Source organism: Procambarus clarkii, chromosome 13, assembly GCF_040958095.1.
Source record: "Procambarus clarkii isolate CNS0578487 chromosome 13, FALCON_Pclarkii_2.0, whole genome shotgun sequence".
Taxonomy (NCBI): domain Eukaryota; kingdom Metazoa; phylum Arthropoda; class Malacostraca; order Decapoda; family Cambaridae; genus Procambarus; species Procambarus clarkii.
The window spans coordinates 34210240-34227115 of NC_091162.1; the positions used below are offsets into that span (position 1 = coordinate 34210240).

A 16876-nucleotide genomic window follows, 5' to 3' on the forward strand; every position below is an offset into this window, starting at 1 on the left:
GATTACTTGATCTCGAGACTCGGGCAGCTTCGGGGGTTGCCCCTTCCGGGGGGGCGGCAGAGGCATTCGAGTCTTGTCTCCCGGCCGAAGCTTCAGGGTCTGACCAGTGGGCCCCCCTTCCTCCAGCTTTTCCGGCTGCTCCGTCCTTGTCTTGTGGGGTCGGGGCTTGGGGAGAGGACTCGGCCTCGGGTCCTGTGGTGATGGACCTCGAGGCTGGGGAGGGGCTGACTTGGGGGCCTTGGGCCCCGCTGGACCCCGCCTGGGTTTTTCTTCCCACTGAGCGGGGCTTATTGTTACAAGGAGTGGGGTTTTCTTTCCCCCCCTCTGCGTACGAGTTGGATTTGGTGTCGGCCCCTCCCCGGGTACGGTTCCGTGTTCCCCCGGGTACGTCGGTTCCGTCCTTCCGGAGGTTTTCGGCTTATCGCATCCAACCTGGTGTGGTGCGAGCGGCCTTTGCAGCTTACCTCCTGCGTGACCCGGATTATGCCTCGGAAATGGATCCGTCCACGTTCAGGTTTGGGACTTCGTTCCCTTTCTGGCTCCGTTACGAGGTTCCGGAGTCGTCCTGGCTGGCAGACTGCCCCTTGTTTGGTCTGGATTCCTGGCATTCCTTCTGTCGTTCCCGCACGCTGGAGTGGCGGGAAGCTTCCACGGTGCTTCAGGTTTTCCTGGGGGGTGAACTTGAGTACCTGAATGAGTGCTTGTTTGCCCCTGCCCTTCCCCGCGATGTGGGCGTTATTCAGCTCCATGTGCAGGTTCCCTCCCTTTTGGCGGCGCTCGTGGCGGAGGACTTGCGCGCTCGGGGCCTTTTGTGTTCGGCCTTGCGGTTCTTTTCCCTCCTGGAGCTGTCTTCGGATTGGCTCGTGGAGGATGTGGGGACGCTTGGGTCCGTCCCGGGGTCCGGCACCTTGTCCTCGGCTGCGCATTCGTCGGCTGCCTTGTTGAAGCTGTTCACGCCGATTTTGCGGGATGCGGTTTCCCTGTTCTATGCTTCCCGTCTCGCGTGTCGGCAGGCGGTGCTGGGTTCCTCCGTGGAATCTGCTTGGGCTCTGGCTCTTAGGCGTTCTTCACCTTTTTGTCCTCTCCTGTTTGGGGAGTCGGCCGTGGCGCAGTTTATTCAGGCTGCGTCGGCGGCTTGTCGTCCGATGTCGGACTTGTTGGTTTTCCGGGGGTCCCGGGGTGGGTCTTCCCGGAAAGGTCGTGCCAGGGCTCGGGGTTCCTCTCGTCGTGGTAGGCCTCTGGTGTCAGGTTTGGGGTTGGCTCCTCCTGCGGACCCTCCCTCGTCTGGTCGGCGCGGTGTTCGCGCTGTGCGGGGTTCTGGGTCTCGTAAGGGTCGCCGGCCCTTTCGCGGTTTGCCCCTTTGACGGGGCGATGGGGGGGCGGTTTGCGCTGTTCGCCCGCGCCTGGTCCCACGATTCGTGGGCCTTTCGGGTCGTGTCTCGCAGCCTGCGGTGGCGTTGGGTGGCCCCTCCCCCCTTTGGGGGGTCGGGGCTGGCGGGGCAGGCTTCTTCCCCTGCGCTCTGTCGAGTCGTCTTGGAGTGGGTACGCTTGGGCGTCGTCGAAACGACGTCGTCCCTCAGATGGGTTTCCCGTCTGTTTCCGGTTCCGAAACGGGACTGCGCGGACCTGCGGTTCATTCTGGACTTGTCCCGTCTGAACCCCTGGGTTCATTGCCCCTCCTTTCGGATGACTACGCTGTCTCAGGTTCGGCTCCTCTTGGAGCCGGGTGCTTGGATGGTGTCCCTGGACCTCCGGGACGCTTATTGGCATGTCCCGATTCATCCGCGGTTCAGGGACTGGCTCGGTTTTGTAGTGGGGCGTCTGAGTTACCGCTTTCGTTGTCTCCCGTTCGGGTTGAACCTGGCACCTCGCGTGTTCACACGCCTTACACGGGTTGTGGTGGCTCGTTTGCGTCTCCTAGGTGTTCGGGTGTTGGCCTACCTCGACGACTGGCTGGTTTGGGCTCCCAGCCAGTCAGCTTGCTTGCTAGCCAGGGATTTGGTTCTTTCCCAGCTCGCCGGGTTCGGGTTCTTGGTGAACTGGAGGAAGTCCCATCTGGTTCCCTCTCAGGTTCGGACTTGGCTGGGTCTCGTGTGAGACTCTCGGACCGCCTCCTTGTCTCTCCCTCCAGAATCTCTCCTGCGGCTGCGGTCCCGCCTTCGTCTGTTTCTGGAGAGCCCTCGGGTCACCCGGCGGTTGCTCGAGGGGCTGTGCGGGAGCCTGAACTTCGTGATGGTGGTCTACCCGCCGGGTCGGGTTTGGCTTCGACGGCTGTTCTGGTTCCTTCGGGGTTCCCCCTTCCGCCTCTCTCGCGATCGCAGAGTTTGACCCCCGGGGGACTTGCGTCGGTTGCTGCGTCACCGGCTTCCTCTTCGGGTTTTTCGGGGTTCAGTGCCTTGGCGCCTACCCGAGCCCTCGCTCGATGTGTACACGGATGCGTCGTCTCTCGGCTGGGGTTTTGTGACCAGTGCTCACCAGGCCGGCCAGGGGCGTTGGGATCCGTCCTTCCGTCGAGCTCACAGTACTGTGCGGGAGTTCGCGGCAGTGTGGTTTGCTCTGGGGAGGATTCGGGTGGCCCGCGGATCGACGATTCGGCTCCATTCGGACTGCTCTCCGGTGGTTCATTGCCTGAACCGCGGGGGTTCATTGCCTGAACCGCGGGGGTTCGATGCGGTCCTTGTCTCTTTGGGGTTGGTCGCTTCGGGTGACTCGTCTGCTGAGTTCTCGGGGTTTGGCTCTCCTGGCGGTTCACGTACGGGGCGTGTCCAACGTCTTGGCCGACGCCCTGTCTCGCTTCGTTCCCCTCTCCACGGAGTGGACGGTCGACGACGAGTCCTTCCGTTGGCTTTGCCAGACGTTCGGGCGCCCCGAGGTGGACCTCTTCGCGTCGGCGTGGTCGCGGCGTCTTCCCGTTTATGCGGCGCCCTTCCCCGATTGCGAGGCCGTCGGGGTCGATGCCTTTCGGCTCGACTGGTCGAGGTGGGGGTTCCTGTACCTCTTTCCCCCGGTTCGGCTGTTGCTCCAGGTCCTGACTCGCTTAGAGACTTACCGGGGGAGAGTTATCCTTCTGGCCCCTTGGTGGCCGGCCCAGCCTTGGTTTCAGGCGCTGGTTGCTCGGTGTCCGAACCCGAGGGTTTTCCCGCGGCTCCGCCTCTTTCAGCAGATCGGGCCGGTACGTCACGTAGCTGGTTCGATCTTCTCCTCGAGTCTTCGCGTATGGTTTTTTTGACTCGAGTCTATCATCATCTCTATGGTGATCAGGTGGCCTCCTTGTTGGTGTCCCACCTGAGGGCTTCTTCTCGGCGGCAGTATGAAGTTTCCTGGCGGTCCTTCCGTTTCTTTTTGCGTCTTCGTCGTGTTAGCTCCTTGTCTGTTCGGGTGGTCTTGTCCTTCCTCTCGTGGTTGTTTCAGGACCGTCATCTTATGCCTAACACTGTTGCTTCGTATCGTGCGGCGCTGGCGGAGCCGCTTCAGCTTGCTTTCGGTATCGATGTTACGTCTGCGCCGTTTCGCAAGCTGTCTCGTGCATTGTTTCACCTCCGGCCTGCTCATGCGTCGCCTGAGCCGTCCTGGTCTTTGGACAGAGTGCTCGCTTTCCTTTCATCTCCTCGTTTCGTTGTGGCCCCTTCGGTCCAGGATTGTTTTTCCAAGGCACTTTTCTTGTTGGCTTTGGCCTCTGGGGGTCGGGTAGGGGAGCTTCATGCTCTCCTCCGGCGCAGGGGTTTCTGCTCTTTTGGTCGTGGTGATAGTTTTGTTCGTTTGCAGCCGTCTCCTTCTTTTCTGGCGAAGAATGAGACTGCTGCGTTCCGGAGGGGTCCATGGGTGGTTGATGCTTGGTTGGTCAGGCCGGGGGTGCATCATGTTTTGTGTCCGGTTGCGGCGCTTCGCCGTTATTTGCGCGCCACAGCTTCTGTGTCCGGGGACGCGCTGTGGGTTGATCCGGTTTCCCTTCTTCCCTGTTCGCGGGTTCGGGTCTCTCAGGTCGTCCGCAGGGTTATTAGGTCTAGCCAGCCTGCGGTCTATCCCCGTGCCCATGACGTTCGTAAGTTCGCGGCTCTTGCTGCCGTCTTTGGGAATATGTCTTGGTCTGATATTCGGGCGCGGGGATTTTGGCGGTCGAACAGGGTCCTGGCTGCTCGTTACCTTGTGAATGTCCCTGGCCCTCGTCGGGCCTGTGTTGCTTTGGGTCGGCGGTTGCAGCCAGTTGTCTCGGCTTCGAGTTGAGGGGTGAGCGACGACCGCCTCCCGGGTAAGTCCCTCTTTTTCTGTCTGTGGGTAGTTAGCTCCGGGGAGCCGACGGGGCTCCCCCCAGAAAACCAGCGTTGAATGTAATGAAACGCCATTTTCTGGGTGAGTCCCGGAGGCTCCCCGGCATCCCTCCCTCCCTCCGGTCGGCGGTTTTTCGCGTTTTTGACATCCAGCCTCAAGAACTGAGGTGTGGGTAGCCGGCGCGGGGGGTCTGGGGCTCCCCCTTCCCCCTCCCGGGGAGGGGGGAGCTGCGCAGACAGCGGCGCGGCAGTGTGTGACGTCACACTAATTTGCTTGTTTTCGGTTGGGGAGTTCTATCCACTAGTTCGGTATTAGGTAGCAATTTTAACCAGAATAGGGGTTTGTTTTGGGGCGCTTACCTTTCTGGGTGCCTGTTCCGGTCGATGGCAGACATAGAATGCTTCCAACTACACGGGGGCTTCTATAGGCCATTGCTCCCCTTGCCTCTCTGAGGGGGCCCGGTTCTGGCCGTGGTCCCCGGTAGGCCTAAGAACTCCATACACATGACTGATGCCAAAGTCTGACATTAGCATATCAGCCTGGGATAGCTCCGGGGAGCCTCCGGGACTCACCCAGAAAATGGCGTTTCATTACATTCAACGCTGGTTTTTTCTTTCGGAAGGGGCTCTGTTCCCTTATCTGTTGATGGGGCGCTGGGGGGAGCAGCTTGCTCTGTCGACTCTCGCATGGTCCCGCTGTTGGGACTGGCACAGTTGGTGGTGGGGCTTCAGGCTTGCTGCTTTTGCTGCCTTCCCTATTTTGTAATTGGCACTTGGTGTATTTTTGCATCTTTACCGGATCTTAGTGTCCTGTCTGAGTCTGCTTGAGATTCGGTGTCTGTCCTACCTCGACGACTGGCTGGTGTGGGCTCCCAGTCGGTCTGCTTGTCTGCTCGCCAGGGGTGTGGTTCTTTCCAGTTTGCCGGGTTTGGTTTCCTGGTGATCTGGAGGCAATTCCATCTGTTTCTGTCCCGGGTTCGGACCTGGGCCTTGTTTAGGGCTATTGGGCCACTCCTTGTCTTTCCCTCCAGAAGTGTTATTGCAGCTGTGGTCCCGCCTTCTGCTGTTCATGAGGGGGTCCCAGGTTGCTCAGCGGTTGCTTGAGCAGTTGTGTGGGAGTCTGAACTTCGACGTGCTGGTCTGCCCGCTGAGTCGGGTTTGTCTTCGGCGTCTGTTTGGTTCCTTCGGAGACTCCCTTTCCGCCTCTTGCAGTTGTTAGGTTTGTTCCTCCGGGGATCTTGTGTTTGTGCTGCATCACCGGCTTCCTCTTTGGGGTTTTCGGGGTTCCGTGCCTTGGCACCTCCCCGAGCCTTCGCTCGATGTGTTCACAAACGGGTCATGTCTCGGCTGGGGCTTTGTGACCAGGTAGGCCGGGGATGATGGAGTCTGTCCGTCCGTCGGGCTCACAGCACGGTTCAGGAGTTTGTGACTGTCTGGTTTGCGCTTCGGAGGGTTTGGGTCACTCGGTGCTCTACCATTCAGCTCCGTTCAGATTGTTCTCTGGCGGTTCTTGCCGAACCACAGGGTTTCTCTTAGATGTTGACCTTTGGGGTTTTTTCTTTAGAGTGGCTCGTTTGCTGGATTCTCGGGGTTTGGCTAACCATGAGGTTCATGTCTGGGGTGTGTCCTGCGTCCTGGCGGACAGCTGTCTCGGTTCATTCCTCTGTTCGCAGATTGGCCAGTCGTCGCAGACTCGTTTTGTTGGCTCTGTCGGACGTATGGACTCATAGCCATGGACATCTTCGAGTCGGTGTGGTCTAGGCGTCGCCCATTTTATGTGGCGCCCTTACCTACCTGCGAGGCGTTCACTATGAATGCTTTTCGGCAGGACTGGTCGAGGGGGGGGGTACCTGTTCCTCTTCTTCCGGTCCAGCTGTTGCTTCGGGTTCTGACGCGGTTGCAGCCTATTCCCACGAGAGCAGTCCTTATGGTTCCTTGGTGACTGGCCCAGCTTTATTTTCAGACGCTGCTTGATAGGTGTCCGAACCCAGGGCATTTTCCCGTGGCTCCGCCTCTTTCGGCAGGTCGGATCGGTCCTGTACGTGACTGGTTCAGCCTTCTCCTCGGCTCTGTGCGTCTGGTATTTTGACGCGGGTATCACCATCTCTGTGGTGTTCAGGTGACTATGTTGACGATGTCCCACCTGGGAGCTTCGTCTTGGCGACAGTATGACGTTCCTGGTGTTTCTGTGCACTTTTTCTTGCTCTTCGTAGGTTGTCGTCTCTTTTGCATTGGGTTGCCTTGTCCTTTCTTGGGTTTTCAGGACTACAGTTATTTGATGTTTTTACTGTCGCCTCGTTTTGTGCGGCGCTGGCGGAGCCGCTCCGGCTTGCGTCTTGGGTGGACGTCACATCTGTCCCGTTTCGTACACTTTCTCGTGTTTTGTTTCACCTCCGGCCTGCACATGCGTCGCCTGAGCCGTCTTGGTCCTTGATCAGGGTGCCTTCTTATCTTCTCCTCAGTTTGTGGTAGCCCCTTCAGTTCAGGTTTCTGCTCTTTGGTACTGGTGGTAGGTTTGTACGTTTGCAGCCTTTCTCCGTCCTGGCGCCGGTCGAGACGGCTGCTTTCCAGAGGGGTTCTTGGGTTATTGATGCTTGATTAGTTTGGCCAGGGGTGCATCCTGTGCTGTCCAGTTGCGTTTTTTGGCGTTACCTGCGTACAGTGTCTGGGGATGCGCTTTGGGTTCATCCGATTCCCCTCGTTCCCTGTTTTAGGGCTCAGGTCTCCCAGGTCGTTTGCAGAGTTTTTCAGTCTTCCAGCCTGCGGTCTGTCCTTGCGCCCGTGCTGTTTGCATATTTGCAGCTTTTGCTGCTGTGTTGGTGACGTCTAGGGCTCAGGGATTTGAGGGTCGCACAGGTTCTTGGCTCTAAATTCTTTATGTGCGCCTGCTCCTGTGTGTTCTTGTTGCCTTGGGTCGCAGGTTGCAGCCTGTTGTCTCGGTTTTGCGTTATGGAGTTTGTGGCGGCCGCCTCCCGGGTTGGCCCTTTCTTTTCCTTCTCTTTGGGTATGAAGCCCCAGGGAGCCATAGGGGCTCCCCACAGAAAACCAGTGTTGAATGTAATGAAATGCCATTTTCTGGGTGAGCCTTGGAGGCTCCCTGGCAACCCTCCCTCCCACCGGCATTTTTTTCACGTTGGTTGAAGCTTAGCTTCCAAACTGAAGCTTGGCAGCCGGCGCAGTAGGTCCGGGGCTCCCACTTCCCCCTCTCGGGGTGGGGAGGGCTGTGCGGACGATCGGCGTGGCAGTAAAGTGTGACGTTTGCTTGTTTCCTTGGGATTGTAGGGAGTTTCTACCTCTCTGTTCAGTTTTTTGTTTTAGTTTTTTACCATGTGGGGTTTGTTATGCCTACCTTTCTGGGTGCCTAACCCCGGTCGATGGCAGATCAGGAAAACCCCAACCACAAGGGGGTTTTCCAGGGCCATTGCTCCCTGAAACCTCTCTGAAGGGGCCAGGTTCTGGCACTGGTCCCTGGTAGGTCTGAACTCCTTAGCTAATGTCCCGGTCTAATATAACATACATTAGCCCGATAAGCTCCAGGGAGCCTCCGGGGCTCACCCAGAAAATGGCGTTTCATTACATTCAATGCTGTTTTTTTTTTTTTTTACATTTATGGAACTGATGGTGGAGCTGCCTCCTTCCTCCGCCTCAGATGAGATGGGGAAAATGAGCTAGCACTAATTTCATTAACACTATCGTGTGGTGCATAAGTGCCGCAGACTTTTGACGTCATGGGGCGGATGGTGCGGACGAGCGTGTGGCGACGCCTAAATGTGTATACTCGTTTCAGTTTTCTCACCTTAATTCTCGTGCTACGTCATTCGTTTTGGTATCATTGTGTTTGCAATTAAATTCCCTGCAGGTGTATATGCATATAATGTCCAAAAGCCTGGCGAGACTCCCCGCAGCAAAGCCTAAAGTTACTCGTGAATGAGCACCAATTTGCATACCACAACCTAATATGTATACTCGTTCAGTTTGATAACATTAATTTTCGTGTTACATCACTCGTTTTGGTATCAAATTGTTTGCAATATAAAGGCGTGCATTTTAAAACTACAGTAGTCTCATAATAATATAGCAATAACTGGAATTTTAACAAATATTTTAATTTTGAATGCTCATCATCACAATTATTTATATCTTTCCAGTGTTCTGACATCAATTTTCGTGTTACGTCGCTCGTTTTGGTATCAAATTGTTTGCAATCTAAAGGCGCGTATTTTAAATCTAGTCCCATAATAGCATAATAAATAGAATTTTAACAAAAATTTAAAATTTAGACCCAAAAATGTATTTACAGTATAATCTTTCAAGTGTTCTGACATCAAGTTTCATGTTACATCTCTCATTTTGGTATCAAATTGTGCGCATCCTAAAGGCGCTAATTTTGAAACTGTCTCGAGGTCGATCGAATAAAAAATTAATTTTATACAAATATTTTTGGAGTGGACATGAGTCCTGTCCACGGCTAGGACTCAGGAGAAAAAAAAATGGACATGATCGGTGTCCAAAGCAAGCGATAGTGTTAAATTTGAGTGTTTACATTGGGGAGTGCTATAGCTGTTTCTTGAGGCTGCTGTCTTATTCAAATCCAGCAGGAGTTTTTGTTTTGTTTCGCTGACTTACTGAGTGCCTTCTTCAGTGGTGGCATAAACGAATAACTTAACATATAAATGCCACTGCTCCCTGTGCTTCTGTGAGAGGGGACCAGGTTCTCAGTCATGGTTCCCAGTAGGCCATAGAACTCCACGACTCATGGTACCTAGTAGTATGGCACACTATCAGAGATAGTAGCTTCAGGGAGCCACCAGTGCTTAGCCAGAAATTGGCATTTCATTACATTCATTGCTGGTTTTATAACTACTGTACCTACTCCCCAGGAATATCTAGATGATACAAGGATATACTCTATTAATTAATACAGGGTGGACATTTGTGCTTTGATCAGCACTACTAGTTTTTTGCACACTATTAGTGACCTAACATTTTTTCTCTGAAAAAGGAAAGCACCTTTCAATAGGGTATGACCTATATGGGAGAATCTTTCATAGTAAAACCAGTTGGGATAATTAGTGAATATTATTTTACTGCACCTGTATCTGTTTATTAACTCTCTTGTGTTTTTATTTTTAAGACCAGCATGGCAAACAGAATTTGATCAAGAGGAATCAGAGCTTCGTACAGTATGGGATGATTATATAACTAAGCACAAAAGCTTGGCATACCTAGAAGAAGAATTGAAGCAGTTAGAGAAACAACAACTGCACCATATACATCAACAACTGGTAATGTTTGCATCAGTCTTTATTACTGCAATATGTGGTGATGGGCTGTACTGTTGAAGACTCTGTTTTATCACTAATCATAAACTTGAATTCGGTATTTTTTCTGGGGAAAGCCCCTTCAGCTCTCCGGAGTTATCCAGGCTGACATGAATGTATTAGACCGTGGCATCTGTCAAAGTGAATGGATTTCTTAGGCTTACTGGGGACCATGAGCCAGAACTTGCCCCCCCCACCCCCTCCCTCAGAGAGGCACGAGGAGCAATGGCCTATTGAAACCTCCATGTGGTTGGAAGCATTTAATATCTGTCATCGACTGAGTCAAGCACCCAGAAAGGTGAGCGCCACAAAACAAACCCTATCTGGTTAACACTTTCGTGTTCCCAGCGTGCGCACCCCAGCCTACCCCAAGGTGGGTGGAGCGTTTTGTGTGAGAAGGCAGCCACACTAAAATGTGTATTCTGTACTCTTTTCAGTTTTCTCACCTCAATTTTCGTTGTACGTCGTTCATTTTGGCATCAAATAGACTTCCCGAACAGGGGTATATGCATATAAGGTCCAAAAGCCCAATGTGCCACCCTGCACCAAGCTCAAAAATTGGCCAAGCATTACCCATGAGTGCACAACAGCACTAAAATGTGTATACTTTTTTCAGTTTTCTAACCTCAATTCTCGTGCTATGTCGTTATTATGGTATCACTTTGTTTGCAATAGAATTTCATACAGGGGTATATGCATACAAGGGCCAAAAGCCCTCCACCCCCTTGCCCACCCACAGCAAAGCCGAAATTCGGCCAAGCGTTACCCGTGAGCGAGCACCCATTGGCATTCCCGCAACACCAGCACACAAATGTGTATACTCTTTTCAGTTTGATAACATCAATTTTTGTGTTAAGTCATTCATTTTGGTATCAAATTATTCGCAATAAAATTCCCTACAGGGGTATATGCATATAAGATAAGAAAGCTTGGCGTGCCGCCCGCAGCAAACCCGAAAAAATTGGCCAAGCGTTACCGTGAGCGCGCAACAGCACTAAAATGTGTATGCTCTTTTCAGTTTACTCACGTAAATATTCATGTTACATCACTCATGTTGATATCAAATTGTTCACAACAGAGTTCTCTAAAGGGCTGTATGCATATAATGTCAAAAAACTCGGCATGCCTCCCACAGCAAACCCAAAAATCGGATGAACGTTACCGTGAGCGAGCACCCAGCCGCACACCACTAGATAGTAAACGAGAAGGTCTTATAACAATAATGAGAGAGATCATAGCGAGAGTGGATAACGATAGTTCACGACTGTTGATAGTCGGCGACTTCAACTTGAAATCCATAGACTGGGAAGCATGTGAAGCTAAAACAGAAAATTTCTGGACCTGTAAATTTGTAGACCTCATCCTGGAAACATTCTTGTATCAACATGTTAAACAAGCTACGAGGATGAGGGAAGGGGATGTTCCCTCCATGCTAGATTTCATATTTACCAGGAAGGAGGAAGAAATATTTGACATTCAGTACCTTCCTCCCTTGGGTAAAAGTGACCATGTCTTTTTGGGAATAAAGTATGCAATGCGTTATAATCTGGAAGAAAATATAATGGTCGATGCAATTGAAAAACCTGACTTTAGGAGAGGACATTATGGCAATCTTAGAAAAAATTTTAGTGAGTATAATTGGACAGACTTGTTGCTAGGCAAGGAAGTGAATGAGATGTATGTCAGGTTTTGTGAAATATATGATAAAGGCACAAAATTTTTTATACCAAAACAGAGAAGCAGAACTAGGAAACAGGAGTGGTTCAACAGAAATTGCGAGAGGGCCAGAGACCAAAAGACACAAAAATGGAATCAATACAGGAAGAGGCCAAACCCCCCAAACATACCAGCGATACAAAGATGCAAGAAACAACTACACGGCAGTGAGGAGAGAGGCAGAAAGAAATTTTGAAAAAGGGATTGCAAACAAATGTAAAACAGAACCAGGCCTATTCTATAAATTCATAAACAACAAATTGCAGGTAAAGGATAATATTCAGAGGTTGAAAATGGAAAATAGATTCATGGAAAATGAAAAGGAAATGTGTGAAACATTAAACGAAAAGTTCCAAAGTGTGTTTGTACAAAATGAAATCTTCAGGGAACCAGATACAATAAGAATTCCAGAGAACAACATAGAGCACATAGAGGTGTCTAGAGACGAAGTGGAAAAAATGCTCAAGGAGCTAAATAAGAACAAAGCAGTTGGTCCAGATGGAGTTTCACCATGGGTTCTGAGAGAATGTGCACCTGAGCTCAGCATTCCTCTTCAACTGATTTTTCAGGCATCCCTGTTTACAGGAGTTGTAGCTGTTGTGTGGAAAAAGGCTAACATAGTTCCAATCTACAAAAGTAGAAGCAGGGAAGACCCCCTTAATTATAGACCGGTATCAATGACAAGTGTAATAGTCAAAATATTGGAAAAAATAATTAAAACTAAATGGGTAGAACACCTGGAGAGAAATTATATAATATCAGTCAGACAGTATGGTTTTCGATCTGGAAGATCCTGTGTATCGAATTTACTCAGTTTCTATGATCGAGCAACAGAGATATTACAGGAAAGAGATGGTTGGGTTGACTGCATCTATCTGGACCTAAAAAAGGCTTTTGACAGAGTTCCACATAAGAGGTTGTTCTGGAAACTGGAAAATATTGGAGGAGTGACAGGTAAGCTTTTAACATGGATGAAAAATTTTCTGACTGATAGAAAAATGAGGGCTGTGATCAGAGGCAATGTATCGGACTGGAGAAATGTCACAAGTGGAGTACCACAGGGTTCAGTTCTTGCACCAGTGATGTTTATTGTCTACATAAATGATCTACCAGTTGGTATACAGAATTATATGAACATGTTTGCTGATGATGCTAAGATAATAGGAAGGATAAGAAATTTAGATGATTGTCATGCCCTTCAAGAAGACCTGGACAAAATAAGTACATGGAGCGCCACTTGGCAAATGGAATTTAATGTTAATAAATGCCATGTTATGGAATGTGGAATAGGAGAACATAGACCCCACACAACCTATATATTATGTGAGAAATCTTTAAAGAATTCTGATAAAGAAAGAGATCTAGGGGTGGTTCTAGATAGAAAACTATCACCTGAGGACCACATAAAGAATATTGTGCGAGGAGCCTATGCCACGCTTTCTAACTTCAGAATTGCTTTTAAATACATGGCTGGCGATATACTAAAGAAATTGTTCACGACTTTTGTTAGGCCAAAGCTAGAATATGCAGCTGTTGTGTGGTGCCCATATCTTAAGAAGCACATCAACAAACTGGAAAAGGTGCAAAGACATGCTACTAAGTGGCTCCCAGAACTGAGGGGCAAGAGCTACGAGGAGAGGTTAGAGGCATTAAATATGCTAAAACTAGAAGACAGAAGAAAAAGAGATGATATGATCACTACATACAAAATAGTAACAGGAATTGATAAAATCGATAGGGAAGATTTCCTGAGACCTGGAACTTTAAGAACAAGAGGTCATAGATATAAACTAGCTAAACACAGATACCGAAGAAATATAAGAAAATTCACTTTTGCAAACAGAGTGGTAGACGGTTGGAACAAGTTAGGGTAGAAGGTGGTGGAGGCCAAGACCGTCAGTAGTTTCAAAGCGTTATATGACAAAGAGTGCTGGGAAGACGGGACACCACGAGCGTAGCTCTCATCCTGTAACTACACTTAGGTAATTACACTTAGGTAATTACACCGCAACTTAGAATGTGTATACTGTTCAGTTTTCTCACCTCAATTTTTATGCTACATTGTTCATTCTGGTATCAACTTGTTCACAATAGAATTCTCTAAATGAATATGAATATATGCATATATGGTCAAAAAGCAAGGCGTGCCACCCAGAGCAAACATAAAAATTGGCAAAGCGTTACCTGTGAGTGAGCACACATCTGCACACCAACACCTGCACTAAAATGTTTATGCTGTTTCAGAATTTCTCACATCAATTTTCATGTTACATCATTCACTTTGATATCAACTTGTTCACAATAGAATTCTCTAAAAGGATGTATGCATATAAGGTCAAAAAGCCCGGCGTACAACCCGCAGCAAACCCGGAAATCAGTTGAGCGTTACCCGTGAGCGTTATACACAAAATGTGTATACAGGGGGTACCTTGGTTTTTTAATTTAATCCATTCCTGGAGACGGTTCATAACCAGAATATTCGTAAACCGAAGCGAATTTCCCCATAAGAAATAATGGGAAATGAATTAATCCATTCCTGACTTCCCAAAAACTTCACTTCAAAGTAAATTTTATACCTAATTCACCCAAATCTTCACTACAAAAGTATGTTCAAGTTAATGTGCACCTTACAGCTGGGTGGACAGTGCTTCGGATTCGTAGTCCTGAGGTTCTGCATTCGATCCCCGGTGGAAGTGGAGACAAATGGGCAAAATGTTTCTTTCACCCTGATGCCCCTGTTACCTAGCAGTAAATACATACTTCGGAGTTAGACAGCTGCTACGGGTTGCTTCATGGGGATGTGTAACGAAAAGGAGGCCTGGTCGAGGACCGGGCCGCGGAGACGCTAAGCCCCGAAATCATCTCAAGATAACCTCAAGATATACCGCTGCTGGTGACTCCTGTTGGTGTATGGAAGATGGTGAGGAGCGGGGGAGGAGGAGAGGTGCACATATTTACCATGTATCATACTAATTTATGTATATATACAATCTATTTACACACTATACACTGTCACACACTATATACATTCACCATCAACACGTTCAGAACACCGCGAGTGAGAGCTGTCACACCCAGCCAGCCCTCCCTCACTTCTCCAACATTGTATTCGCCAACTTTGCCCCTCCCATCATACAGTTATTCACACCAATGTTTCATGTTCATTTATGTATATTTACAACATATGTACTCACTATACACTGTCACACACTGTATACATTTACCATCAACACATTCAGAACATCACATAGCAGCTGCCTCGTATGGGCCATTAGCAGCTGCCTCGTATGGGCCAATAGCAGCTGCCTCGTATAGGCCAACAGCAGCTGCCTCGTATGGGCCAATAGGAGCTGCCTCGTATGGACCAATAGGAGCTGCCTCGTATGGGCCAATAGCAGCTGCCTCATGTGGTCCAATAGCAGCTGCCTCGTATGGGCCAATAGCAGCTGCCTCGTATGGGCCAATAGCAGCTGCCTCGTATGGGCCAATAAGCCTTTTGCAGCTACCTTAGTTCTTATGTTCTTAGCTCCTCTCAACATACTCCTGTTGCTGTTATTACACTATATACACACACTGTATATACCCATGTACATGTGTGTTCCCCATAGCAAACCACGAAGCTAGTATGGGGAGCAAAACAAGAGTGGCTGCTACACAGTGAGGCTACCTCAATTCTCTCCCTCCCTCACCACAATTCCTCCTTCCACAATACTACGCTCAACACTAATTATAATCACAATCCTGATCACAAATTCCTGTAAATGAATAATTGACCACAAGTTTATTTTGAAAAGGAACCTAAAAAGTTCTTTGAAGATTCCTAGATGGGCGAAATAATGCTGTGGTGCTGTGGCTAGCACTGTGAACATCGTGAACAGCATTGAATCACTAATATTTGAACATTGTACCCAGTCATTATCACACTCAGGCTCTTCTATAATACTATCATAGCTAAATAATACAAATTATATATATATTATGACATTATTAGGCGATGCTGTGGTCACATGCTGAACAGCAGTGCTGTGTGCTCATGCTGCGAGCGCCAGCCTTGGTTACTCACACACTACTGAGGCTCCCACACCTGAGAATGTGGACCACGATTTTTGGTAAAGATGGCATCTGTTTACAAGAGCCCTGAGGAAGCTGATGTGAACCCCATGTAGCCGCGGGAGTTTTGAATGGAACGTGAAAAATACAAATACCCGGAGGCGCGTTGCGCATCTGAAGCCTGGGCCTGCAGGCGCGTTGCGCAGTTAAAGGGTTAATTTTCAAATCGCCACACGCATTTCCACACAGCACAAAAGTAAACCTATCTTTCATAGGCTTGTGTCCGGGCAATAATTTCTCCTCCTTGGTAATGTATGTCCTCATAGGCAATCTTTTCTAGAACAGTCCTGTCTCATCACAATTAAACACTTGTTGCGGTAGGTATCCCTCAGCCTCTACAAAATCATTAAATTCTTCAATAACTCTTTCAGCCGCTGGTTTGTCTGAGCTGGCAGCCTCCCCATGCCTCGCAACACTATGAATACCACTTCTTTTTATAAATTTTTCAAACCATCCACTGCTTGCCTTAACCACTGTGCTGCGCCGACTTTATTGAGAAATTCCCCCGGTGCGCATGAAAGTGTTCCCAAAAAATTATTTTTTTCTTCATAAAATGATAAATTCCCTTCCCTGAACATATCTATGTAAAAATAAATACCAAATTCCACTTACTTTGGTTGTAGGGACGTGGACAAGGTGTGCTTTGAGGTCATCAGGGCCTGGTCGCCCGTGCGTGAATCGCTCAGACATGGTTGCGCGGGCCATTCAAGCACCGGGTGTTGCCACAAATATATTTTAAATTATTTGTTTTATGTACATTCAATCTGGTTTTATTTGTTTTTCTGGGGGGAGCCCCGTCGACTCCCCGGAGCTGATATGCTAATGTCAGACTTTGGCATCAGTCATGTGTATGGAGTTCTAGGGCCTACCGGGGACCACGGCCAGAACCTGGCCCCCTCAGAGAGGCAAGGGGAGCAATGGCCTATAGAAACCCCCGTGTGGTAGGAAGCATTCTATGTCTGCCATCGACCGGGTCAAGCATCCAGAAAGGTAAGCTTTCCAAAACAAACCCCTATTCTGGTGAAAATTGCTACCTAAAGCCGAACTAGTGGATAGAACTCTTCAACAGAAAACAAGGAAACTAGTATGACGTCATACGTCACCCCGCTGCTGTCTGCGCAGCTCCCCAGCTCCCCGGGAGGGGGAAGAGGGAGCCCCAGACCTCCCACGCTAGCTATCCACCCATCAGTTCTTCGGCTGATGCTATAGGCACCGGTTATGTGCTCCGGCTCCAGTGGTTGTTTCAGCACTGTACCTAGAGTGTGGTGTCTGTTTTCTACGTGCAATACCCTGGCTTTCTCACAAATGATGGCCTCTGAAATGCTATCACCTGCTAACTTTTTGTTGTGTATCCAAATTAATAACAACTTTTCCACATCCTCAAGTATTTGTGTGCTTTGTTTCGTGATTGTTAATATGCTTTTTGCCACTTTAGCACTCAAAATGTCTTTTTTCTTGGCA

The 16876-nt window shown here is 49.4% G+C and overlaps 1 protein-coding gene across 5 annotated transcripts in view; it reads left to right on the forward strand.

The window, feature by feature from the left end:
• LOC123757278 (clusterin-associated protein 1) overlaps window positions 1–16876 on the forward strand; it is a 307075-nt gene that overhangs the window by 217287 nt on the left and 72912 nt on the right. For all 5 annotated transcript variants that reach the window (XM_045740827.2, XM_045740824.2, XM_045740825.2 and 2 more), the window contains one exon: window positions 9403–9553. In XM_045740827.2, the coding sequence (XP_045596783.2) occupies window positions 9403–9553 (151 nt within the window). The remainder of the gene's footprint in view (window positions 1–9402; window positions 9554–16876) is intronic.